Below are 25,977 nucleotides of genomic sequence, written 5' to 3' on the forward strand. Positions count from 1 at the left end.
GAGCGGAAAATACCTCCTGGGGAAGAGATCCGTTTATTGAAGTTTGGGAGGTCCGGGGGTCAGAGTGGGAGAGAGAGGTGTTAGAGCTTCTCATCCTCAGGGTCTATGCATTCAGGCACGTGTAGACAGGGCCGTTTCTCCTCCACCACCGCCTTCTGCCCCTGCAGCATCTCGCACAGTGTTGATGGCTTCCCCCAGAAGGTCACGTTCTTCTCACCCTGCCCTTCGACCACGGTAATGGTGGGCCTGGGGCATTAGAGGGGAATGGAGGGGAGAAGCTCAAGGAAGGCAAGAATGCATTCAACAAATTCTTATTGAGTGCCTACTGTGCCTACTGAGTGCCCAACACTATTTTCTGGCTATGAGATATCGGGCAATTTCTGTATCTTCCCTCCGCTCATCTGAAACATGGGAATAATTGGCATAATGATAATACCCACCTTACTGGGCTGAGTGAGGATAACTGAGTTAATTTAGATAAAATGCTCAGAGTACTGTCTGGTACACAGTAAGTGCTCAATAAATGCTGGCAATTGTTACTTATTGACAAGAGTTACCCTCTCCTACCTTCCAAATCCTTTACATCTCTCTCTATTGCCCACTGGAAAAGACGCCAGATGCCTTGCCCTGGTATTCGAGACCTTGTTTTTGGGCCCACATGCCTGCCCCAAGCCAACCTCTCTCTCTTCCATTTCATCTGGACTTAGTCCCACGTCCAGAATGGTCTTTGCCTGGCTTATTCCTCCCACAAGGCAAGCACTCCATTCATCTGCTCTCACTCCAGTCCCCTCATTCAAATCCATTCGTTTCCCCACTCTGTCAAGTGCTTTCTGCCTCCACTCAACACCTGTAACTCGTTTTCAAGATCCCCTAGAAACCCCAGAGCCAGAGACCAGTTCCCAGATGGCAGGCCTTCCATGAGTTGAGAATGGCCCACTCAATCTAGTGGCTTGGTGTATCTGGAAATACAGAAGGGATGAGTGGGCGTTTTAACCCTCTCCAACACCTGGGCCACCAGGAAACACTTTGGGCGGCTGGTCACCTATGTCCAGGACTCTGCTCACACAGTAATGAGACTGGGAATGCCCCTCCTGCCAGGGGAGACCCGATAAGCTTCCTGGGCCTGGGTCAAGATGGCAGCCCCTTATCCATGCCCCAACTGTTCCGCATTTGCCTTCTGTCAGGGCTCTGCTGACCTGGATCCTTTGGGGGGACCCAAGGGACCTGGGTTCTGTGGGCCTATGATTGTTGCCAAAAAGGCCTTCAAGTGCCTTGGGGCAGTGACACGTTGAGTGAGATGTGGGTGGCTGAAGGAATGAATAAGTGAATGAAGGCTTGAGTGACAGAAGGAGCAAATGGAAGCATGGGTAACCGAGAGAGTGAGAGCACACAGTCGCAGGAAGGACTGGGGGGATGGGGGAATGGCTGAGTGACTGAATGAGAGGCTCAGAGGGCACAGAGGCTACCAATTCTCCCCTCAGTATTCTCTTTCTCAGCTGCTTCCTTAGTTTCTCTCCTCTTCCTGCAGGTGAGAGGTGGCAATTGTCAGGGCAGGCACCTTAGACCCAGGAGTGGACGCCCTGGTTGCAGGGAGCTGAGCAGACTCTCCCGCCCCCTCCTGGGCACACTGTACCCCCTCACTTACGGGAACTTGGGGAGCGGGGCCGTGCAGAGGCGCTGGCGGGTTTGTACAGGGTTGGGTTTACATGGGGGCATGCACAGCCCCCAGCTACTCCACTCCGACCATGAGCCTTTCCCTGCAAGGAGTCAGAATGAGAGGTCTCAGTGGGGTGGGGAATGAGAGAGAGAGAGAGAGAGAGAGGTGGCAGGGACATGGGGTCCACGGTAGAGTCAGAACCGCCCCCTTCACTGCATGGGCGGCCCCAGCCTCACAGGCTCGTCCGCAGGGGCACTCACAGGGGCAGCGCTGGATGTTATAGCAGTGACGGATGTCTTGTTGTTCCCCGATGCACCGCTGCCCGTCAAACTTGCGGCCCTTGCAGCTCCGAGAGCGTGTCTGCTGGCCGGGGATCGCCTCACAGCTGATAGTTTTTATGTTCCGACGGGAGCAGGGGCTCCACTGCCCCCAGGGCCCCCACTCTCCGTTCACTGCAGAGACAGGGGCAACCAGACAAGGGGGCCAGTGAGGGGATCCAGAGGAAGGAATGAAGACTGGGGGAAGGAGCGGGGGTGAGCAGATGTGTGGATGGGGGATCAGGGGTGGGACTGAGGCACCAGGGCCAGGAATGGGGGAGTCAGAGGCAGGAACAAGGCATTAGTAGCAGGAACTGGGCAGCAGAGATGGGTGAGGGCTAAGGCATGGCGACAATACATCTTGAGGTACTGACCTGGGCAGGGCACGGCCGTGTTGCAGATTAAGGTCCGGACGTCATCACCAGCACAGAAGGGGCCCCCATGCTGGGGCTTAGGGTGATCACATGTCCGTCGTTCCAGGATCTGGCCCAGGCCACAGGTCACAGGACAGGGGCTTATAGGGCTCCATGGTCCCCAGCCACCAGCCACTGTTGGGGTGGGGGATGAAGTGAGAAGAAAGTCCACCTCAATCTTCCCCTCAGCCCCTAGACCCTCGAGGCAGACGAACAAAGCCCCAGTGAAGAGCTCCATGGTCACGTGGCCTAGGATCTCTATCCCCTGAAATGGCAGAGCGTCTGTGCCCGAGTCAAGAACAGAGTGTCAGAGGCCTCATCCCTGTGTACCTGGGCAGGGTGGCAGGCCGGAGCAGGTGTGCTGTTCACTGTCTGGCCCCAGGCAGGGATTTCCAGGAGGCTCCTTGGACGGCTTAGGTGCAGAACACGTGCGGCTTCGTATCTCCACAGGTTTGCTGGGTCCACCGTGGCAGGAACCCGAGCAGGGGCCCCAGGGACCCCAGGCAGCCCAGGCCCCGTGTACTGTGGCGGGACAGGGCAGGGGATGCTAAGTGTGGTCATGCATGCTGAAGTCCTCCAGCCCTGGCAGTTCCCTGCTGGAACCCCGAGACCCACCCCAGGTGCCTGCATCAGTGCCCTGTGGTTGCCTTCACTCACTGGGGCAGACCTTCTGGGTGTCGCAGGGTTCTGACTCCTGTGGCTTTCCTGGGCAGTGGCCCCCACACTTGGGGGTGGGGTGATCACATGTTCGCTGACGGGTCCGGGTCCCTTTGGAACAGGTGACAGAGCAAGCCGTCCAGGGACCCCAGTCGGACCAGCCACCCATCTCTGTGGGATAGAAGGGAGGGGGACAGGATGGAAATGGGGGCATCATGCGGGGGTCCTCACTTCCTCACGTGCCCCACATCCTCTGCCACACTTGGTGCAACATCATTGCTCCCCCGGACTCTTGCAGTAGCCTTCACACCGGTCCCCTCTGCTTCAGCCCTCACCACATACAATCTGCCCTCCTCCTGACAGTGAGAGGGATGTCACAAGCCAAATCCACTCACGTTCCCCGTCTGCCCATGACCACAGAATAAAAGCCAGCATCCTTTTCCTAGCCCACAAGGATCAGTTCCCCTTTGATGTCGCCTCCCACAACTCTCCTCCAGCCACACCGGCCTGTTCCTTAGTGCCTCACACACATCAGGCACAGTCCTGCCCTTAGGGCCTCTGCCCTGATTGTTCCCAGGGTCGCCTGCCTTGGGGATCCTCCTCACCAGGACAGCACAGGTGGTCCTCACAGGCCTGCAGCTCCCACTCGAGGGTCCCAGGCTCGACCTTCTCAGAGCACTGCCCATCCCAGCCTATGCAGCGCCGGTGCCGTAACTGGGATCCCTTAGTGCAGGTCACCGAGCAGGGGCCCCACGCAGACCACGGCGACCAACGTGGAGGCCTGCAGAGAGGAGCACATATGTCTCATCCTGGCTGGAGCTGGCAAGGATGATGTACTGGACTACAGAGTGTGGGCAGGCACAGGGTGGGGGCGCGGGCTGAGTGTATGTGGAATGGATTGGTCAGAGTACCTACCTCTTTAGGGATGTCAGGGATTAAATGGGAAGAGGAGGGCACGCAGTAAGCACTTAACGATATCATTGACGTTCACGATTGGGGACCTGGAACCCTTTGAGGTCCCTCAAGGATAGTGCCAGGCATGCAGTAAGCAAATATAAGGACTAGGGGCCCAGACCTGCTGTCAGAAACCTGCCAGGCCACCACCGTACATGATAGCTGGTAAACAGGAAGTGCTTCATAAACAGGAGCTATCAACCCAGTGAGCTTAGAGACCTGGTCAGAAACACCCCAGATCTATCCCCAACTCCCTGCACAGCATAATACTAAACTGATGTGAACTGTTGACACGACTAGGGGCCCAGAGCTGCCTTCAAAACTCCCCAAGCTCCCCTTCCATAGGGTGTATCCAGGATATACAGTAAACTGTTAGAAAACATGTTTGGCATACAGTAAGGGTTCAATATATGTAGGCTGGCATCATGATTGGGAGACTAGAGACACCCTCAGAAATCCTCCAGCTACCCATGACCTCTGCAATGCATCCAGTGTGCTGGGAGTACTCAACGAACAACGTGAAGTGTCATCATAACTAGGGGCTACTCAGGAGCCTGGAGCTGCCCTCACAATTCCCCAAACTCTCCCACCCCCACGACACGTCTGTATACAGTAAGCACGCAGTATGAGCTGAAATCACAATTAGGGGATGTGAGCTACCTTCAGAATACCTGAGCTGTACTCCACCCACGATGCTTCCAGTATGCAGGAAGTTCTCAATACCCAAGCTTTGGCAGTGGTTCTCAACCCGGGTGGTTTTGCCCCCCAGGTGGGGGGACAATTGGCAATGTCTGGAGACAGTTTGGTTGTCGCGATTGGCTGGGGGAGTTGCTACTGGCATCAAGTGGGAGGACAGGGAGGCTCCAGAGTACAGGTTTTGCAATGCACAGGTCAGCTCCCTACAACAAAGAATGTTCCGGCCCCAAATGTCAACAGAGGCTGAGAACCTCTGGGCTGTGGTCCTGATCAGGGCCTTGGAGTCGCCCTTGGAAATCCCAGAGGAGCAAAGGCCCCAGTTGTGGGTGGCCTCTCCTGCAACCCCCGTGCCCCCTCACCTGCATGCTTGGCACAGCTTGCTGCCAGGCTTCTGGAAGGCGTAGGCAGGGTTGAGGCAGCAATCATTCACACTGACACCTCCCCCCAGGAGGCCCATGCACTTGCCTGTGGCTTCCTCATACTGGGTGAAGCACAATACGGGGTCTGAGCCTGGAACAGGGTTGGGGGGGGGGGGCATGGTCAGGGCTGTCATGGGCCCCAGCACCCCAGGGAGCCCTCACCCACTCACCTGTGGCTGGCAGCAGGGCGAGCAGCAGCGGCAGCGGCAGCAGTGGTAGCAACCGAGGGGTCTGTGCTCGGGCGGGCATGTTGAGCACTGCACCCCAGCAGCTCTGCCCTCCGCCAGAGAGGAGGCCTGGCTTTGTATGGGCTGACCCGGCTCTGGAATCAGTGGAAAAGAGGAACCGGGCCAGGAGGAACTGGGAGAGGGAGGGCAGTTGGGGGGGAGGGGAGAGTGTCGTGCAGGGTCCCCGAAGCTTCAACCTCTTTCCTGTCACCTCTTCCCCTAGAGGCCTCCTGCTCTGCTCTCCCCTCCCTACTTCCTGCCTCACTCTTGGTCCGGTTTTGCTCCTCACTGTATCCCCGGCACCCGCACCCTGCCCAGCAACCCTTGAGTACTCAGTCAGTGCTCCCTGGTCACATCCTTACTGAGAGGAAATGGAGCATACACTTGCTATCTGGGTGACCTTGGGTAAGTCACTTGAACCTCTCCGAGCCTCAGTTTCTCCAACGGTAAAAAGCAGTCCGTACCACAACGATAGTGTCAACCTCAAGTGGGGGTTGGACGACGGGAAATGAGTGTAGGGTGCTCAGTGTGTCCCTCCTCATTGGATCGAGGTAATTGCTTCATCCTCCTCTTTCCTGAAAGTGAGGTTCCCTGTGGTCAGCATGGGGAAGGGCGGTCAGCACAGGGAAGTGAGAAGGGGAAGTGAAAGTATGGGAAAAAGGGTGTGGGAGTGAAGTGGGACTATCCACTGTCCCAGGTGGGGGCAGCTGGGGCCCGGGGAGGGGGTGGTTGGGAAGGACCGAGCTTGACCACGATCCATCGGGTAACTGGGGTGGGTAACAAGCCCCGCCCTGAGCCTGTATCATGGAGTTTGTTGCAAAGACTGGGACTTTCAGATTCTTAAAAGTCCTTAGAACAGTGCCTGGCATACAGTAGGTGCTGCTTGTTAAATACATTCACTCAACGTGTATTGAGCATCTATTGGGAGTCAGATGCTGTTCTTGGCACTCGATGGAGCAGAGCATAAGATGGCCCCAAATCCTGGCCCTCTAGGGGCTTACGCTCTAAAAGAGGAGACAAACAAAAAAGGTCATCTCCCTCACAGAGGCTTTCTCTAGCTACCCTTTTGTATGGCACTCCTGTCACTCTGTAGCCCAGGGGCTCTCAAGCCTTAGTGTGCATCAGAATTATCTGGAAGATCTGTTGAATCACAGATTGCTGGGCCCCACCTGTTTCTGATTCTGTAGGTGTGGGGTAGGACTCAAGAATGTACATTTCTAGGGGTGCCTGGGTGGCTCAGTCAGTTAAGCATCCGACTTTGGCTCAGGTCACGATCTTGTGGTTCGTGAGCTCAAGCCCCACATTGGGCTCCACACTGACAGCGCAGAGCCTGCTTGGAATTCTCTCTCCTTCTGTCTCTCTCAAAATAAATAAATAAACTTAAAAAAGGTTAAAAAAAAAAGAATATAGATTTCTAGGGATGCCTGGGTGGCTCAAACATCCGATTCTTGATTTCAGCTCATGTCATGATCTCATGATTTGTGAGATTGAGCCCCGTGTTGGGCTTTGCACTGTCAGTGCAGAGTCTGCTTGGGATTCTCTCTCTCTTTCTTCGCCCCTCCCCTGCTCACACTCTCTCTCAAAATAAATAAACATTAAAACGAAAAGAATGTGCATTTCTACCAGGCTCCCAGGTGACACTGATGCTGCTGGTCTGGGGACTACACTTTAAGAACCATTCTAGTCACTGAAACCTCTTTCTTTGTAGGTCTCATCTATAAAAACAATTCTGCATGCTCCTTCTTTTACTGTTAATAATTAAGTCCTCTTCAGCCCCTTGTTGATGCAGGTAAAACTGAGCTCCACGGACCTGCTCTTTTCTTTTTTCTCATAAGCCCTGATGAGTGAAACTCCAGAGCCCACTTTAAGAACAGGAAGTTCTTTAATTAACAAAAAAGAGTCTGGGGTGCCTGGGTGGCTCAGTCAGTAAAGCATCTGACTTCGGCTCAGGTCATGATCTCCAGGGTTCGTGAATTTGAGCCCTGCGTCGGGCTCTGTGCTGACAGCTCAGAGCCTGGAGCCTGCTTGGGATTCTGTCTCCCTCTCTCTGCTCCTCCCCTACATGTGCTGTCTCTCTCTCTCAAAAATACATCAACATTAAAAAAAGTCTAAGAAAGTTAGGAAGGCCGGGTGTCATTTCCTCTGCATTCATGGAGGGAGAGGTACCGTTCTGCAAATTAAAACAAGGTAATAGAATTTGATCGGGTCAGGTGTTAAAAGAGAACTTTCGCAAGGATGTTGGTCTTGTGTTATGGGTGATATGTTGACATTTGTATCCGTTACAGATGTACTGTTTCCTGAGAACATAAGCCTGTCTTTGAAAGTATGCTTTGAACAAAGGGATCTTGTTAAGATTCCAAGACTCAAACATCAGCTCGGTGTTAATCCTGCAGAAACAAACTCCCCAAGAAACCTGTGATTCTGGTTGGCTGTTTTATCTAATCACCCGTTGCCCTGGTAATAATGATAGAGTTGATAGTTCTTTTGTGCCTAAACTGTATACTCCTAGGACTCGCTGTGGAAGAGGGGTGTTGGTGCTTCCATCTTCTTCCATGTTTGGCAATAAAATGACTCTGAAGATTTATTATTTCAACGGAGTGAGAGATTCTTGTCCCACGTAATTATTGCACTGCCGCCTAATATGATGTATTTATCTGTTTCTTTCTTGTCCATCACCATCACCCTCACTAAAATGCCTGCTCTCCAAAGGGCAGGGATTTGTGCCTGGCTTGGTAACTGCTGTGGCCGCAGGGCTCAATAAACAGGCGCCGAATGAATAAATATGTGAAATCAACAAGACTCTAGAGATTCTGACAAGTGCGATGAAACAGAGTCTGGGCTGGTGGTAAAAATGTGGGCATCGCCGCTGAGGGGATAAGTAGAGTCTCAAGGGCCGGCACTGGACCAGACTTCCTGGAGACTTCACCTTGTGCCAGGTAAAACCCCGGGAACTCCAGCGTTTCAAGTTTTGGAGAACTGGGAGAAGCCAGCGCAGGGGACAGAAGAGGCAGGACCCGTAGAGGAAGTGACTTTCTCCCAGGCCTGGCATATTTGCTCCGTGGTCTCTCAGTCTCGTCTGGCCTTGGTCATTTTCTCTCACCCTTTTTTTTTTTTTAAACACAGTTACACACAGTTCTGGATCTCTAGTCTCTACTAGAGTGTCTTAGGAGCAGGGCTCATTTACATATTTGGTCTCACAGCCTCTCAGGCTTTCCTTCACACACTCAGGGAGTCATTTTCTCGGTCATGGATTCCTGGTCTCCTACAAACAGCTACACACACACACACACACACACACACACACACACACACACGTCTTACAGCCTCCCTCATTTGGCCAGTAACACCACCATGTCCTCTTACCAGTTTTTCACATGCACACAACACAGTCACGCCTTTAGATGTTTCTACCACTTAGTCACATATCAGAATAGTCACTGATTTATAGCCCCTGCTGGTCTTTCATGGACTTTCTCGCACACAGATGAAATCGCCATCTCTCCTATCTCTTCTCACCCAAGCCCCCATCCATCTCACACAGCCACAGTCGCCGATGGTAGCTAAGGTGCACACGCATGCAGTCATACGGTATCTCAGACACTGTGTCAGTCACCTCGTGTTACGTTTCTTCTCCAGCGGCGTTCAATATACCCAGTCCTGATTTACAGCCTTTAACAGTCTCTTGCAAGGAGGCTCACATACACTCAGACCATCTGTATCTCAGATGCTGTCTCGGTCACCTGTTCACTGTCACGGTCATGTTTCTTCAGTCAGCCTCTGCCATCTGTAGTCACCAATTCTCAACTGCTATGAGGCTCTCAGTGTCTCACACACACACACACACACACACACACACACACACACACACGGTCTCTCATGGCCTTGGTCCTTCACACCATCTTTCCTTAGCAGGGACACTTGAACACAGCTACAGCCTTGCCCGCTTCTCCCACATACCAATCCCATGGCCTCCCAGGGCCTCATTTTCTGATTTTCACACACATTAAAACCTCTAATTAGGGGCACGTGGGTGGCTCAGTGGCTTAAGTGTCCGACTTCGGCTGAGGCCGCGATCTCACGGTTTGTGAGTTCAAGCCCCACACTGGGCTCTCTGCTGTCAGTGCAGAGCCCACTTCAGATCCTCTGTCCCCTTCTCTCTCTGCCCCTCCCCAGTTTGTTCTCTTTCTCTAAATAAATACACTTAAAAAATATTTAAAAAAAAAAACCCCTCTGATTAAAGTCCCACATGAGATGTTTCACAGACTCGCTCACTGCTGGGCTGTTGATTCTCTCTCACACAGTGCCGTGTTCCTTCTTGGCTCTCACTCACAAACACTTATGTGGTCTCTCGTACTGTTTCAGTCACTCGGCCTCGCCATCATCTTCTCTCCTGCTGTCACAGTTCCCCCTGAGCCCCCGGGCTATACTGGAGTAGAAACTGTAATCAATCTGCCACTCGTCTCAGGTATACACACACACACACGCACACACACACACACGCACACAAAGCACACGTACACAGGCACATGCACACTTTGCAGCCTCACGCTTCCCTGGCCAGAGCCATCTTTTCTCAGGTGCTCAGTCTTTGCTAGTCTCACACGAACAGTGTCGACACACACAATCACGCGTTCCTGGATCTTGTGTCTCAGGCACCCATCTGGCCTCACAGCCATTTTCTCCTCGTACCACCGACTTTCCCCACAAGGCTGCCATGGCTTCAGTTGCTACCACAGCCTTGCGTGAAGTTTCACACACAAACCATCTCCCGGTCATCTGCTTATTTACAGTGAAGTGTCTCTGACCATCTCCACTGCACCTTCGTGCCCGTACAGGCTCACACATCGTTTTGGTCACTCGGTCTGTCTCCCTCACCATCATCAGCCTGTCAGTGTCAGGGGTGTGGCCCCTGCTACCTTTGCCTAAACAGGACTTCACACGCACCTCCGGTCTCGTGCACAGTACCTTAATCAGTCATTCCGTCCCACAGTGATTTTCTGCCACACAGCCATAACTTCTCACATAGACACGATGTCGCTTGTGGTTACAGCCACCACTCTCTCATACACGGTTTCACACGCATGCATGCACGATCACAGCTCTCCACACTTGCTCTCTTCTTCACACATGTGGTCACCGATCTGCAGTCTCTCTGACACACACCGCCATGCTACCTCTCGTAGTCAATTTCACACCCTCACCGCCCTTCATACAAACTCCTGCCTGTCACAGTCAGTCCCAATGGTCTCAGGGAAAAACGGCTAGCAGACTCCAACATCACCTTTAAAAATATATATTTACAGGAACAATTCCCCATTCTCTGGGACTCTTAGAAAAAAAAAAAAAAAGATCCATTTTTTTGGGGGAAGTAAAACAAACGGTGGAGACAGGTGTAGCACCGTCCCCCAAATCACCAACCCCCAGGTCCCCAGGCCCGGGCTGGACCGGTGCATACAGGAGGTGAGCCCAGGAGTCTTTTGAACCCACCCTCCTCTCCAGCCTGGAATTAAGATAGGATAGGCTTTATGCCCCCCATTCCTCCCTCCCAACTCCAGGGACACTTAAAGGGTCCTTTGTACCCGCCTGCAGGAAATTGGGGGGCTGGGAGGGAGGGAGCTGAAAATACACGTTTGGTATCAAAAATAAACACTTGGGGGTGGCAGGAAGATTCCCCCCCAAATCCCTTCCTTCCCACCCACCCCATCTCCGATATAGGAAGAGATGCTCCCCTCTCCCCTATTGAAAAGCCCTGTTTAAAAATAGATTATACTATCAAAATGGCAAGGGGTGGGGGACAAGGAGACCTGGAGTACTGGCTGGAGGGGCCCCCCAGACGGGGACCACTCCCCCCAAAAAAACCCTCCATTGGGAGGTAACAGACAGGACCCCAGGAGTTTGGCAGACACAGGAATGGCTTCTCAGGGGGAGAAGAACAAAAGGAGCATTTCTCCCTGGCCAAAAAGATGGTATCTGAGAGAGAGGCTGGGGAGGTGGAAAATCCTATTTCAAGGGTGTGAGACTTCCTCGGCCAAGACTCCCAAACCGTTAAACGGCACAAATTCTTCCTGGACCCTTGGGTATGGCCAGGAATAATAAACTACAATAAGCTACCTCTTCTACCCACACCCCCAAATGGAGACAGGGCTCCCTCAGCTTCCCAAGGGCCGGCTGAGAAATAAATAAAGAAAAGGTCCTTCTCAAGCCAGACCCCGATTATCTTATCTTAGGGGAAAAATGCAGAGATGGGGGAGATGTCCTCACCACCCCCCTAAAAGGGTTGGGCCAGACTCCTCCCAGTGGCCTTCAAAAAATAAATAAATAAACCGCCCCCACCATTGCAGTAGGAGACGTGTAAGGGCGGCCACTGGGGAACTGACCAAGAAGAGAGAAGTTGTTGTGTTTCCTGTGGAAGGGTTATTGAGCGATCCTTCCTAAGAATCCCTACCCTACCACGACTAGAGCACAAGTCTGTCAGCTGAACTATGTTTCTCCTTGAGACGGCTGGCTGGAGAGAAGTTCAGGGCCATGGATGGAGTGACCCCAGAAGGGAGTGGTGGCGGTGGTGATGGTAGTCATGGCTTCTGGGGCCCTGGGGAGAGCACCACGGGGGTTGAGAGGCCATCCACGCTGATGGAAGGGATGTGCACCTGGGCGCTGCCACTGGACGGAAACTGGGGACAGAAATAGGGAAAGGTCAGGGATGGGGGCCATGCCAGGGTCTCTCACCCTCTCCGAGATGGGGGAAGGGGATCCCACCTGGAAGGAGAGCTTGGCTGGGCTACGGGGTGCAATGGGACTCAGGGTGCTCCAGAAGTGAATGCTGGGGGGCAGCGAGCTTGGCGTCAGCAGCACCGGGGTCTGTGGGGGAAGGGGTGGGTGGAACTCAAGTGAACACAGGGCAGGTGTGGGAAAATGGAAAGAACTTGGCTCCAGCCCCACCAGATTTCCCACTCGGACTTCTGAGATTATCTTCCCAAACTGCACAGGCTTACACCCTAACTACTAAGGTCAAGCCCAGGACACCTCTCCAATGTTATACAGACCACCCCTCCCAACTCCTGAGAGCCCACCTGCAGCTTCGCTGGGCAAGACCACCTACAAGACCCCATCCACATGCCATTTTCAACCTCCGAAGTCACCAACCCATCAGCTTAGGATCAACCTCCAACTCTTACATCCCACTCAACCATATACCTCACAGGAAACCCGCTAAGGAAATCCCAGACCAAAAAGCCCCACGCAGGTTCCTCAACCCATGCCCCAACCCACCAAACAGTTCCCACACAAAGCCTCTCGATCCCTGCCCACAAAACTCCCCACACCAGCCCTTCATTCGGACAGCCCAACCCGAGGCACTGGAGACTAGTGGGCCCTGCGTTAATCAAGCCCCGTCCCTCCAGCCTGGGGTCTCAGTGCAGCCAATCCGGCTCGAAGGCCCCACCCTCCCGCTCATTCAGAGAAACCACACTGGCTCTCGCAGTCTAGCTCCTCCCTCGCCCGCCCCACCCCTGCACAGGCACTCACCAATGTGTGCGTAGGTAGCAGGGACGGGGTCAGCGCTGGCCCCGGCGCCTGCAGCCCGGAGCCAGTTCCCGATCCTGGAGTCCGCTCGGGTCCTGGCCCACCCAGCAGGCTCGGGCTGAGTGGAAGCTCCAGGTCCCGGGGTTTCCGGCCCTTCTGAGGCTGGGCGATCTCCGTGTTGGAAGCAGTGGAAGCCGCGAGACCGCCGACCTGCGCTGTTGTCTCCATGACGACCGCGGGCAGCCGGGCCGGCCCACCCTCCGCAGGAGGAACTTCCGGCCCGGCCTTAGCGGCTTCCTGCACAAACCCCGCCTCCCCACCGACAGTGGCTTCCACCTCTTCCTTGGGCCCGTCCACTTTCACTTCGGGGGGCAGTGGCCTGCCCAACCCGGGATCCACATTCATCTCTTCTGATTTAGGGTTCTGGGCCTCGGGTGGGGTCAGGATGACCTGAGAGAGGAGGGAGGGCGGGCGGGCAGAGGGGGTGCATAAGGATTGCTGGGCTAGCGAAGCCAAGGACTTCTCTTGGAAAGCAGGACTTTGTAGCAGGGGGCATGATCGCACATCAAGGCAGGTACATCGACAAGACGTGGGGCTTTGCCAAGGATGTGGGGCTTCTTCTGGGGCAGCGTCTCTCCAGGGACAGGGCTGCCCCTCAGGGTGGGCTTCCCGGGGACACTGCCCCCATTCATGAAAGCAGTGGTTCTCAAAAATTTGCTTTATGGATTAGCAGCATGTGCCTCACCTGGAAACTAGTTAAAAATACAAATTCTCGCGCTCAACCCCAGATCCACAGAACCAGAAACTCTGGGGAGTGGGCCCCAGCAACCGAGTTTAAAAAGCCCTCCAGGTGATTCTCATGAACGCTAAGGTGAGAGAGTCTATGCGTTAAGCAAATAAATTCGGGCACCTTGTGTAGCTTCATACTTGCATAGCTCTCCTCCCCAACCCCTCCTCCCAGGGAACTTCTGTGTCCCTCCTTCCACCATATCTAAGTAGGATGTTTATGCTCCTTCTCCCACCAGCCCGCCTCCTCATTTGGGAACTGTATATCCTCCCTCTTACTGAATTTCTATGTTCCAGTTCTTACCTGCAGAGGCAGGCCAGCCTCCTCAGCCTCCAGGCAGGCCTCCAGGGGGCTTGGACTGGTGCTCCTGCTCCCAGAAGGGGGCACTGCAGCTCCTGCAGGGGCGGTGTTGGAGAGCACTGAGGCAGGCCGAGAATGAGGGGGTGGCTGTGGCTGTGGCTGCAGGGACTGGATGGTGAAGGTGGAATAGAGGCCTGAGCGCATGTACTCGTTCCGGCTGCTGCGCGCCAAGCCACCCGGGCCTGCCATGCCTGCACCCTTGGGTGTGCCTGGTTTCCCAGAGGCTGTGTCCCCGGGGACAGTGTGTACAGCGGTGGGGGCCACATTTGCCACAGTGGAGGTGATCGACACCTCAGGCTGGGGCGGGCAGTCCTCAGTGGAGCACCTCGCGACCTCGGGGTAGGACACAAACTTGTAGACGAACTTCTGGCCGCTCACTTTGCGGATGATGTTCTGGGAAGGGAGGAGACAGGATAGAGGGCCTTAGAGGAGAGGGCCAGAGTTGGGGGGGGGTACGGATGGAGGGTGGAGGGGTGCATCTCCCAGGGTCTTTCTTGCCCCTCTCCTGTCTTTTTACATATATGCCATCCCACCTCTGTGTCTGCCCCTGCATGGGTCCCCCCTCCCAGCCTTTTACCCACGTCTTTCCTGATTTGGGGGCTCCTCCCTTGTCCTTCAGTTTCTACCTCTCTTCCCCATCATGATTTCCTTCTCTGTATTCTCCCCGTTTCTCCCCTCTCTCCTTTGCCTTCCACAACTCTTCCTTTAGTCTACTGCCGTTCTCCCCCTTCCCGTCTCCCCTCCGGGTCTCCTTCCCATCAATCGCCCTCCGAGTCTCCCTGTCACTTCTCATCGCCATCCGTCTGCACCCCGCGCCCGCCCCCAACTCAGAGACACACACCCACACCCTGAGGCACCTTTCCACAAGGGGCCCACCTAGGGGAGTCGGTGCAGGAGCAGGCTCCAGGAACCAGGGGTGTCTGGGGGGCTAACAGGGCCAGACCTTGCGGGGGTGGCTGCCAAGACAGTGTTGGGAGTGTAGCTGATGCAGTAAGGCAGGAAAACGAAGTAACTGATGTAAATATTGGAAGAGACTAAATTAATATAGAAGAATGTGGTGAGGAATTGCTGATATGGAGAATTATGTAAAGCTATTGACACAGAAGTACAACAGGGCAACGTCACTAGGGAGAAAAGGCTGAGGAGCCTCACTCTTTTTGTTTTGGGCTTTTTTTTTTTTTTTGCTTGTCACAGTTTCTTTTTTTAAAATGTTTATTTATTTGAGAGAGAGAGAGAGAGAGAGAGAGAGAGAGAGAGAGAGAGCGCGAGCGCTAGCAGGGAAGGGGCAGAGAGAGAGCTCGGAGACACAGAATCTAAAGCAGGCTCCAGGCTCTGAGCTGTCAGCACAGAGCCTGACGTGGGGCTTGAACTCATGAACCTCAAGATGATGACCTAAGCCAAAATTGGACGCTTAACCGACTGAGCCACCCAGGTGCCCCTCACAGTTTATTTCTTGACTGAGCTGTAACTGAGGAGCCCCATTCTTAATACTGTGGTAGACTTTAAAGCTAAGGCCGTTAGAAAATGGAGTGACTGACAGCAAGTAGATAAGAGCATTAAAATACTGGTGTAAATATTGGGGGGAATCTCAAGGCTGGCTGGGTAGATCACAGACCACGTCTGAGATATTTCAGGACAGGTCAGGAGGATCTCAGGGATGTTGTGGTGGCCTCATTAATATTGTTTTGGAGGTTTCAGCTAAAGGAATAAAATATGAAAAATGGAATAAATGCTATAAATAATTAAGGGTGTGCAGCATAGGTCCAGGGCTGTCCTAGGGGACAAGAGGCATGTGGGGGGCACTCGGGCACCTTAGAGACCTCTTAATCCTGGTCAGGTATGTCACAGGGTGGGTCTGTGTTTCTCAGTAAAGGAATGAAGAGGGGTATTCATTAATATTGTTTTGGAAGTTTCAGATAAAGAAGAAAATGAAATAACTGGTAAATTGTGGGGGAGGGGAAACGCAGCACCGGTGTGGGAGTCTGAAAGGGTAAGGAAAATGTAAAATTTTAGCTATAGGAATAAGATGATAAAATAATAAACACTGGGGTGGACCAGTGTTGCTCTGGGAATGCAAGAGAATGGGGTGTGCGGCTGGCATTATACATGTTGTTTTGGAGGTTCAGCTAAAGGAATGAGAGAAGAATCGATAAAAATGTTCAGTATCCCAGAGGATGAGGTACAGAAAGGTTGGTATAATACTGTCATGGAGATTTTGATGCTGGGAATAAGAATATTCTGGAATAAGAGCGGATTATGAAATAACAGGAAGCCCAGGACTGGTCCAGTTCCAGAAGACAGGATGAGGAAGAGTCATTTTTAATGGTGTTTTCAAACATTTTTAGCTGTAAGACAAGAAAACGAAATGTTGTGTGGGGGGTGGTGGGGTAGGGGTCAGTATTAACACTGCTGTGAAGGTTTCAGCCAAAGCGGTAGCCCAAAGGAAATACCTGAGCTAAATGTCTGGGGTGCCCAACACCGGCGTGAGAGTATCAGAGAACGGGGTAGGAAATAGTAAATTTTGTTTTCAAAGTTACAGCTCCGACAAGTAAGGCAAAAAAATGAAATGACTGACGCAAATGTCGGCAGTTCCCGGTCCTGGCCTCCGAGGCCTTACCTTGTCGTAGTAGTACCGCAGGGCCCGGCTGAGCTTGTCGTAATTCATGTTGGTCTTGTTCTTACGCAGCCCCCACAGCCGGGCCACCTCCTCGGCATCCACCAGCTTGAACTCACCGCCATCCCGGGAGGTCCAGGAGATGATGTGGCCGTTGCCTTGTTCTCTCAGCAGCTGCAGCAGAAACTGCCACAGCGTCACAGAGGGGTCCATCGCTGGGGGAGTGCTCACGCCATCCCAGGGGTACCTGGAGGGCAGACGGCTCAGAGCTGAGAGGCTGTGAACACAGAAGGAGGCAAAGGTCAGCAGGAGGAGGATTCCTTTTCTCGCCATCTTGGCTCCACCGCTGTCCCCGAAGCCCACCATCATTCCCTAAACCCCCTCAGACTAAATTCTAAGCTCCTCGGCCTGGCTTTGGATGACCCCTCATAATGGTAGGAGACTTTGGGGGACACGAGGATGGTGTGAATGAATTTTGCGTGTGGGGCAAATGTGAATCTTTGGGGGCCAGAGGGCAGACTGTGGTAGGCAAAATAATGCCCCTCTCAAAAAGTGTCCACATGCTGGGGTGCCTGGGGGACTCAGTCGGTTAAGGGTCCGACTCTTGATCTCGGCTCAGGTCACAATCTCATGGTTCGTGAGTTGGAGCCCCGCGTCGCATTCTATGCTGACAGCGCAAAGCCTGCTTGGGATTCTCTTTCCCTCTCTGCTCCTTCCCTGCTCGTTCTCTCTCTCTCTCTCTCTCTCTCTCTCTCTCTCTCTCTCTCTCAAATAAATAAAATAAACTTTAAAACAAAAAAAGGGAAAAAAATGTCTACCTCCTACTCTCTGGAACCTAGGAGTGTATTATGTTACACGGCAAAAGGAACTTTGCAGATGAACTTAAGGTTATAGGAATTCCCTCTTCTCTGCAGGGGATACGTTTCAAGACCCCCAGTGGATGCCTGAAACTGTGGACAGCACCAAACCCTATATATACTATGTTTGTTTCCTATACATATACACACAGGATAAAGTTTAATTTATAAATCGGGCACACTAGGAGATTAACAAAAATAACTGATAATAAAATAGAACAATTATGGCAATATACTATATAATAAAAGTTATGGGACTGTGCTCTCTCTTCTCAATATCTTATTGTTCTGAACTCACCCTTCTTGTGATGATGGGAGACGACAGAATACTTACACAATGAGATGAAGCGCGGTGAATGATATAGGTGTTGTGACATAGCGTTAGGCTACCACTGTAAGGAAACAAGAGCCCTTAACCCTACAACCTCAAGGAACTAAATTCTGCCAGCAACCTGAGTGAGCAGGAACCAGATGGTCCCCTGGAGCCTCCAGAAAGGAATGCAGCCATGCCCACACCTGGGTTTCGGCCCGGACTCCTGACCTCTGGAGTGCCGACATAATAATGTACATAGTTTTAAGCAGCTGGGTTTGTGACAGTTTGTTATAGCCAGGGTGGAAAACTAGTATAATGCCCCTCACCTGAACGTTTTCATTTGTATCCTCCACCACATCAAACATCAAGTTTTCCAGGAGGCTCCTTCCACTAGCCCCTCATAAAAGCTGTTCACTCTGTGTGGGGCTCCCTTCTGCCTACAAGTCTCTCCCATCATTCGAGTCCCAGCCACAGGAGCCTTGCCTTTCTGAAGCCTTCCTGAAACTCAATGTCGGCCCTCTCCTGTCTCTCTACTATACATTCCTTGGGCCTGTTACTGTCCCTGTATGTTCTCCTCCTTGAGAACAGCAATAGCCAACGTTTATTAGGTTCATAACACTTGGCTGGCATTGTTCCGAACAGGCAATATGGCCTAACAGACAACCGCTCAGGTTCAAGAGCCAGATTGCCAGGATCGGAATCCTGGTTCCGCTACTCATTAGCGGTGTGGCCCTGGGCATATTCTTTAACCTCCTTGTGCCTCAACTTTCCCATCTGTGAAATAGGGATAATAATAATGCCGAGTTCACAGAGTTACTGTACAGATTAAATATAATGTGCCTGGAGTACGATAAGCTTTTAATAGTTATTAAGTTCCTAATGTGTTCCTGATTCCTTACCTACTATTCCAAAATCCAAAAAGCTCTAACAACAGAAAACTTTATAAGCCTTTGGGTGGCAAAACCAGATTTGAAGTGAACAGGGCCCTTTCTGGTCTTTATTGATCCTCACTCAGTGTGACCGTTCGTACATTTTGCTACAGCGGTGTTATGTAACATCTTGTATGTGCACCTTGTTGCCTTTCTAAAATCTGAAAAATGTGCAATTCTGAAACACATCTGGCCCCCAAGGGTTTTGGATAAGAGCATGTAGACCTGTACTGCTATTTTTATAGGTACTGACTCATTTATCTCTCATCACAACTCTGGAAAGTAGGTGCTCTTTATTATCACTAATTTACAGGGGAGGAAGCTGAGGCACAAAATGTCCAAGTGACGTGTACAGGCCACAGAGCCTAAGTGGCACGGCCAGGATTCGGACCCACACAGTCAGATTCCAGTTGTCTAAGCCTTTAAACCCTTAGGCTAAACTGCCCCCACACTGCTTCTTCAGCACATCCTGTGGAGAACAGGACCACCCCTGCCCACCACCCCAGAACTGCGCTCTTTGCTGAGGGTGAACTGGAAATAAACATGGAGCTTCCTATTTATTCTCAAGGAATGAGCTTTCATCAATCACCTGTTCACTGGCTGGGATTGTTGGGTTCAGAAGACCTTCCAAACCAGGTTTCAAAGAACCTTCCTCTATTATTTATAGCTTGATTCTTTAATCTGTAATGAAATATACAGTACGAGCCTCTCAGGTCCGAGCCGTTTTGAAGCTCATTTGGCAGACATGATTTTAGGCTATTATACAAGTCACAGAGCCATGAAGTGTCCACATTTGAGAGTCCTGTCATCAGAGGCTTCACTGGGTTTATTTCAAAGGCCTGCCTGTTTCAGAGGCACAAAGAGTTCAGTGTGACTCCTGGTGGTGGAGACAGGCAATTTTACCAGTTCCTCTTTCATTCGCGCTAGAACCTATCAATTAAGGTGAAATCCAACCTACCAATTAAAGCGAAATCTGACAGTTTGCTTCAAGCCTCAACAGCACACAGGGTTTTCTATTTTGTTTATCGTATTTCCCACTTGACCCCTAATGAGAGTCCTAGTAATTTGCCTACCTCAAATGTGTTTACTTCTCTTCACCTCATTCATTTAACAAGCATTTATTAAAAAAAAATTTTTTTTTAATGTTTATTTTTGAGAGGGAGAGAGGGAGAGAGGGAGAGAACGAGTGGGGGAGGGGCACAGAGGATCTGAAGCAGGCTCTGCACTGACAGCCTCATGCGGGGCTCGAACTCACGAACCATGACATCATGACCTGAGTCGAAGTCGGACTCTTAACCAACTGAGCCACCCAGGCGCCCCTAGCAAGCATTTATTGAGCGCCAGGTGCTGGGGATATGGCAGTGAACAGACAAAAATCCCTGCTCTAGTGGAATTCACACTGTAGTGGGGAAGACAGATAAGAAACGAGATAAATGAGTACAAAAATATGTCAGATGGTGAGAAGAGCTATGGGAAGAAAATGAAGCAGGGAAAGGAGTTGTTATTTTTGAAAGGGTAGCCAGGGGAGGGTAGGCACTGAGCAGCTGACATTTGAGCAAAGGCCTGAATGAGACGAGAGAGTCAGGTTTGTGATGACCCCGGGAGCAGGTCGATCCAGGCAGAGGACACGGGGACACAGCCAGGGTGAACGACCCTGAGGCTGGAGCAGTACTGGGCAGGTCAGAGGAAGAGAAAGGAGTCTGGCAAGGTCAGAGAGGAGGGAGTAAGGGCACAAAAAGTGGTAGGAGGTGAGAACAGAGGGGCTAAGGGGGCCAGACTGAGTGAGGCTTTTTGGGGCCCTGCAAGGACTGAGTGAGAGGAGAGCCACAAGAGGGCTGTGAACAGAGGCGTAAGAGGCTGTGACTTGGATTTTAACAGGATCCTTCTGGCTGTTGTGAAGAGACCAACTGTAGGGATAGGAGAGGCTACTGCAACGGTCCAAGTGAGAGATGGTGGCGGTGGCGGTGGCAGTGGAACTGGGGAGGGGTGGCTGAGTTCTGGACAAAATGTGAAAACAGAGTGAACAGGATTTGCTGACAAAAAGGATGGGGGTGGGTGAGAGAGGCATCATCAAGGGTGATTCTAGGTTTGTGGCCTGATCGCCTGGAACGATGGAGCTAGGACCAACTGAGATGGGAGCGCTGCAGGAGAGCAGGTTTTGAGGCGAGACTGGGAGGTCAATTTTGGAGATCGTCTCAGAGGCCTTTTAGACACCTATATGTATGCTATAAATAATAATACTGATTTTAAAAATAGTCCTACAGCGCTGGCTGTGTGCCGCATATCATTTAAATCACTTGACTCAATCATCAAAGCAACACTGTGGGGTGGGCATTATCACGATCCTCCCATTTTCCAGATGAGGAAATAGAGGTGGAGTTTGCCGGCTTGCCCCAAATCACGCAGCCGGAAGCTGGCAGAGCTGGGGTTCAAACCCAGGCAGTTTGGCTCCAGGCAGTGATCCCAGCACTTTACAACACCAGTTCTCTTTGATGAGAGACAGAGGGGAAGACCCTAGAAGGTGACAGGGATGGTATTTTTACACAGGGTGAGCAGGGAGGGTCCCCTCCTGAAGGGGGGGAGGGAGCAAGCCACGCTAACCTCTGTGGGAAGGGTCTTTGTACACAGACTGCTGTACACAGACTCTAAGGTGGCCACAAGTTTGGCACACTACATCACGGGCACCGTGAGTTCATCCAGGTCCCACCTCTGAGAATATGAATGTGCCCTTCCCTCTTCTCACACCTGATAAACCCTTTATTCTACAATCATCAAGTTCCAGTATCTCCCAGGCAGAATTAAAATTCTTCCTCTGTGTGAGCCAATGTGACGAACAACCTGTCTGCTCTCGCAAATCTGTTCTTCTCTCTGGGTCTTCGGTCTCATACTCCTCTGCCCGGTTCTAGCTGTGTGACCTTGAGCAAGTTACTTAACCTCTCTGGGTCTGTTTCTGCAACTGTAAAACATCCTCATAAGATACTATTCTCAAAGGCTTTTGTGAGGATTAAATGCCAATATATGTAAAGGACTTAGAAAACTATCTCTGGCATGTGGGAGACACCCAACAAATGTTAGCTCTCAGCTTGTGTATCAAGCTAAGATACACAGCCACCCCTCTCCAGTTCTCCTCCCCCCCCCCCCCCCGCCTTATATATCACCATGGCCTATACCATCTGGCTCTTATCACCACTCTGACCTTGCCTCCTGCCTTCTCCCTCCACTCTCCTCCAGCCACACTGGCCTCCTGCATGTTTCTTCTGTTTTTAATGTTTATTTTTGAGAGAGAGCGAGTGGGGGTGGGGAGACTGAGAATCCCAAGCAGGCTCCGTGCGGTCAGTGCAAGCCCGATGTGGGGCTTGATCTCACGAACTGGGTTCGATGCTTTACCGACTGAGTTACCCAGGTGCCCCATCCTCCTTCAGGTTTCTTTCTTCCTTTTTTTTTAATGTTTATTTATTTTTGAGAGAGAGACAAGAGTGCAAGCAGGGGAGGGGCAGAGAGAGAGGGAGACACAGAATCTGAAGTAAGCTCAAGGCTCTGAGCTGTCAGGATGCGGGACTCGAACCCATGAACTGTGAGATCATGACCTGAGCCAGAGTCGGACGCTTAACTGACTGAGCCACCCAGGTGCCTCCTCCTTCATGTTTCTTGAACCCTCTAGGCACAATCTGACCTCAGGGCCTTTGCACGGGCTGTTCCTTCTGCCTGGTACACTCTTCCCCTGGACATTATGGCTCCCTCCCTGACCTCCTTCAGGCCTTAATTCAAGAGTCACCTTCTAAATGAGGCCTGCCCGGTGCCTAAGATTTCAACCACCCCCACACTCTATCCTTGTCTTCCCTACTTCATTTTTCCCCCTTGGTGCTTGTCTAACATACTAGATCTAATTTTACTTACTGTTTTATTTATATAGTCCATCTCACCCACTTTTAGCAAGCGTCTGCTCCACAAGGGCAGGAATTTCTGCCTGTTCTGTTCCCTCCCGTATCCCCAGCACCTAGAAGAGTGCCTGGTACTCAGTAGGTGCTAAGTGTTTGCTGAATGAACAATCCCAACTAGCTTTTTAACGAGCTCTCATATGCCCTCATCATCTCTATCTTCCTCCCCGCCACCCTGATTCGTCTGAAATTATATTTTTCACATTCATTCATGCAACACATTCTTATTGAGCACCTACTATATACTAGGTATATTTACCCAGCAGTAAATAAGCAGACAAAAATTGTAAGCCCTCATGGGACTCCCGTTCTAATGGGGAGAGACAATAAACACAATCAACTGGTAAAGTGCACAGTGTATCTGATAGTGATAAGGGGCAAAAGGATCAATAAAGCAGAGAAGGGACTTGAGTCCTGCTAAGTATGCAGGTTCAGATGGTCAGGGACGGGCTGACATTTGAACAGAGCTCTGAAAGGAATCATGGCGAGATCAGGGCTACAGTGTTCCAGGCAGGAAATATAACGAACACAAAGGCCCTGAGGCTGGATCACATCTGATGTGTTTGAGGATGAGTGAGGAGCTCACTGTGGCTGGAACAGAGCTGAGAGAACAAGGTGCAGGAGGTGAGGCCAGACAGGTTACTTGTTTTATTGACTCCTGGGCATTCTTTACACTGGAGGGGAGTCTAGCTCTGATTTCTCCGTTTTACAAATAAGGAATCGGGTGCAGGGAGGAAGTGGTTAAATCACTCAGGTCACAGAGCTGCTGGGATTGGGGGTGGATGGGTGCTGACACAAGGTGTGGAATGGAGGCAGCTCTGCAGGCAGGGGGAACAGCAAAAACAAAAGCTTGGAGATGAGAAGTCATTCGGTTTTTAAGGAGCGGGGTCTCACGTGGGATGGGGTGAGGTGAGAGAGGGGAGCCTCAAAAATTATTTTGTGTTGAGGGGGTCACCTAACTGGGGACTTACCTCTGAATAAGGTATTGAACCCCTATGCCAAACTTTCCTCACTACCTGTCTCATAGGGTGATGGTGAGGATTAAATGAGCTCATTAATATACAGCCCCTTGCCAGGTCCCTAGTAGGTGCTCAATAAATGTTGGCTCCTAATGGCATTATCACTATCTTTAACGTATCCATTTATTGGAGTGACACCGAATGTCTTAGTGGTTAATGATGTATATGAGGGGGTGTGTTCTAGAGTGAAAAACACCTGGGTTCAACAGGCACACAGGGTGATCCAATATTAAGAAAGAAGGATGGTAGGGGTGGGGGAGAAGGCCACGGACTGATCCACCACAAGGAAAGGGAGAAGATAAAAGCACCTCCCGCGGGAGGGATTACAAAGCTCTGGACTCAGGGGAGGGTATGGGGGTGTGTGCCTGAATGCAAGCACATGGGTGACAGGAAGGCCAATGAACAGATCCACTGCAAAGGTGGGGGTGGGGGGAGTGCAAAGGCTCATCTAATTTACTGGGGGCAAGGGAAGCAGAAAGGCACACAGACTGCACAACAGTAGAGGAGAAAAGCCATCACACAGACTGATTAAAAGAAGGGAACGAGGCCATGGACTGGGCTACTGAAAATGGGGCGATAAAAAGCACTAAACTGACCCACTATTAAAAGGAAGGGAGAAGCCCAAGGACCGGAGCTACAGTCTACAAAAAAAGGAGGACAGGGCAATGGGCTGATAACTAGGGGGATGTGAATACAAGCCTTTAGACTGATCCACAGTTAAAAAAAAAAAAAAAAAAAAAAAAAGATGTGTGAGAGAGCCATGGACTGATGCGCTGGGGGACTGAAGGAGGCAGGAATACAACTTCACAGATTAACTCACTGTTAAAGGGGGTGGGGGGGTGCACAACGCCACGGATTGATTCACTACAAGGAACAGGAGTGGTGGAACAAACAAGGCCACAGACGGGGTCCTTGAAAGTTGAGGACAGGCGAAATAAGAACACTCAGGTGCACCTACTGTCAAGGAGTCGGACAATGCCAGAGACTGCTCCCCTCTAAGTGGGGGCGGGGGCAAGACCGTGGGCGAGTCCACTGTAAGGTGGGGTGGGGAGAAATATAAGCACGCAGACCGATCCATTATCAAACAGGAAGGGGGGTCACGCCACGGTCAGCTCCACTACAAGGGGCGAAGGGAGGGGACAATACCACAGGCAGGTCCACCAGCCGTGGAGGTGGCGGTGGGCAGTCGAACACAGGCAGGCCACGGGCCAAGCCACATCCCTCGCGCGGGGGCGGGAAGGATACGTGGGGTCACGGACTGGCCCTCCACCCTCCAGGCCCCGGGCTCACCTGTGTGTAGCGCAGTGGCAGTGTTGGCAGCTCCGGGGGGCGGGGGCTCCATGCGCAGCCCCACCGCCCCCCAGGCCCGGGCTCCGAGGCGGCGGCGGTGGTGGCGGTGGTGGCGGCGGCGGCGGCGGCGGCAGCAGCTAGAAGCCGCCCCTGCGTTTCCTCACCGCTCACGTGGGACTACTGAGGAGGGGCCGAGCATTCTGCCGCTCGTTGATTGGACAGAACACCGAGGATCGACCGCGCGGCTTCCAAGGCTGGGGAGGCGGGCCCTGCCCCACAGAGCTATGCCGTGATTGGCCCAAGGGGAATTGATGGAACGCAGATGGCCGCCTGGGTTCCGAGGGGGCGTGCCGGGCCCCCCCCTCCGGTGCTTCACGCTAATTGGCTCAAGACTGACAGCCCGTGGGCGATTGACAAGATCCTGGGGGCGCCTGCCTCACATTGATTGGCCTATATGGAAGACAGCCTCCGAGGATAGGGGCCGATGGACCCTGCTTTCTGCTAATTGGTGAATGAGAGACTCCTAGACAGCTGCCAAAATACCAACGGGGCGGTGCTGCACTCCACGCTGCTCAGCGGAAGCTGGACTTGTATGGAAGTGGGCGTAGCAGCCGCCTGGAAGGGGGTCGGGCCAGGGCTGTGCGTAGGTGGGCACGGTAACTCTATAGTGATTGGCTAGAAAAGACGAGTTTAGAAGGGGACAGAGATAGGAGGGCTGGACAGCCGCCAGGCACGCAAAGGGACGTTGAGTGGTGGAAACTAAATGCCTACGAGGGTAGCGTCGAGCAGCAGCCAGTTATAAACGGGCGGAACCTGGCTCTGCATTGATTGGCGGAAGCTGGACTCAACCTAGAATAGGGGCCGGACCAGGGAGGGAGGGATTCGGCTTTGTGCCCATTGGTGGAAGCTGGAACTATTTAGAAGCGGGGTGAGGCCAAGGTTTAGCCGAGACGGGCGTGGGCGTAATCTAAGGTACCCCAGTAATGATTAGGGTGTGGGAGAGGGGCAA

General features: G+C 52.2%; 2 protein-coding genes across 3 annotated transcripts; both read right to left on the minus strand.

The window, feature by feature from the left end:
• Positions 1-14: 14 nt before the first annotated feature.
• Positions 15-5,429, minus strand: CFP (complement factor properdin). The gene is made up of 9 exons (XM_040468802.1): positions 5,284-5,429; positions 5,054-5,204; positions 3,650-3,825; positions 3,045-3,215; positions 2,718-2,909; positions 2,349-2,522; positions 1,918-2,109; positions 1,646-1,757; positions 15-246 (listed from the first exon to the last, which is right to left on the minus strand). Exons 1-9 carry the CDS (start codon positions 5,360-5,362, stop codon positions 81-83), a joined length of 1,413 nt encoding a protein of 470 aa, XP_040324736.1. The 5' UTR covers positions 5,363-5,429; the 3' UTR covers positions 15-80.
• Positions 5,430-10,617: 5,188 nt separating this feature from the next.
• ELK1 (ETS transcription factor ELK1) lies at positions 10,618-25,119 on the minus strand. 2 transcript variants are annotated; one of them, XM_040469065.1, is made up of 7 exons: positions 24,969-25,119; positions 17,814-17,871; positions 16,626-16,899; positions 13,952-14,401; positions 12,865-13,311; positions 12,097-12,198; positions 10,618-12,011 (listed from the first exon to the last, which is right to left on the minus strand). In XM_040469065.1, exons 3-7 carry the CDS (start codon positions 16,833-16,835, stop codon positions 11,913-11,915), a joined length of 1,308 nt encoding a protein of 435 aa, XP_040324999.1. In that variant the 5' UTR covers positions 16,836-16,899; positions 17,814-17,871; positions 24,969-25,119; the 3' UTR covers positions 10,618-11,912. The 2 variants fall into 2 exon arrangements, with proteins under 2 accessions (XP_040324999.1, XP_040324998.1); XM_040469064.1 differs by lacking the exon at positions 17,814-17,871.
• Positions 25,120-25,977: the final 858 nt, after the last annotated feature.

The sequence above is a fragment of the Herpailurus yagouaroundi genome, unplaced genomic scaffold (assembly GCF_014898765.1).
Source record: "Herpailurus yagouaroundi ecotype Mexico unplaced genomic scaffold, PumYag 67793, whole genome shotgun sequence".
NCBI lineage: Eukaryota > Metazoa > Chordata > Mammalia > Carnivora > Felidae > Herpailurus > Herpailurus yagouaroundi.

What these genes read in the sequence shown, in the direction of transcription:
- CFP (XM_040468802.1), bottom strand. Translation starts at nt 5,362, where the DNA reads ATGCCCGCCCGAGCACAGACCCCTCGGTTGCTACCACTGCTGCCGCTG. An exon ending in GGACCACCTGTGCTGTCCTG is followed by an intron (nt 3,216 to 3,649) that starts GTGAGGAGGATC and finishes TCTATCCCACAG; the next exon opens with AGATGGGTGGCTGGTCCGAC. An exon ending in TAACATCCAGCGCTGCCCCT is followed by an intron (nt 1,758 to 1,917) that starts GTGAGTGCCCCT and finishes GACTCCTTGCAG; the next exon opens with GGAAAGGCTCATGGTCGGAG.
- ELK1 (XM_040469064.1), bottom strand. Translation starts at nt 16,835, where the DNA reads ATGGACCCCTCTGTGACGCTGTGGCAGTTTCTGCTGCAGCTGCTGAGA. An exon ending in TGCGGTACTACTACGACAAG is followed by an intron (nt 14,402 to 16,625) that starts GTAAGGCCTCGG and finishes CTCCCTTCCCAG; the next exon opens with AACATCATCCGCAAAGTGAG. An exon ending in AGGCTGGCCTGCCTCTGCAG is followed by an intron (nt 13,312 to 13,951) that starts GTAAGAACTGGA and finishes CTCCTCTCTCAG; the next exon opens with GTCATCCTGACCCCACCCGA.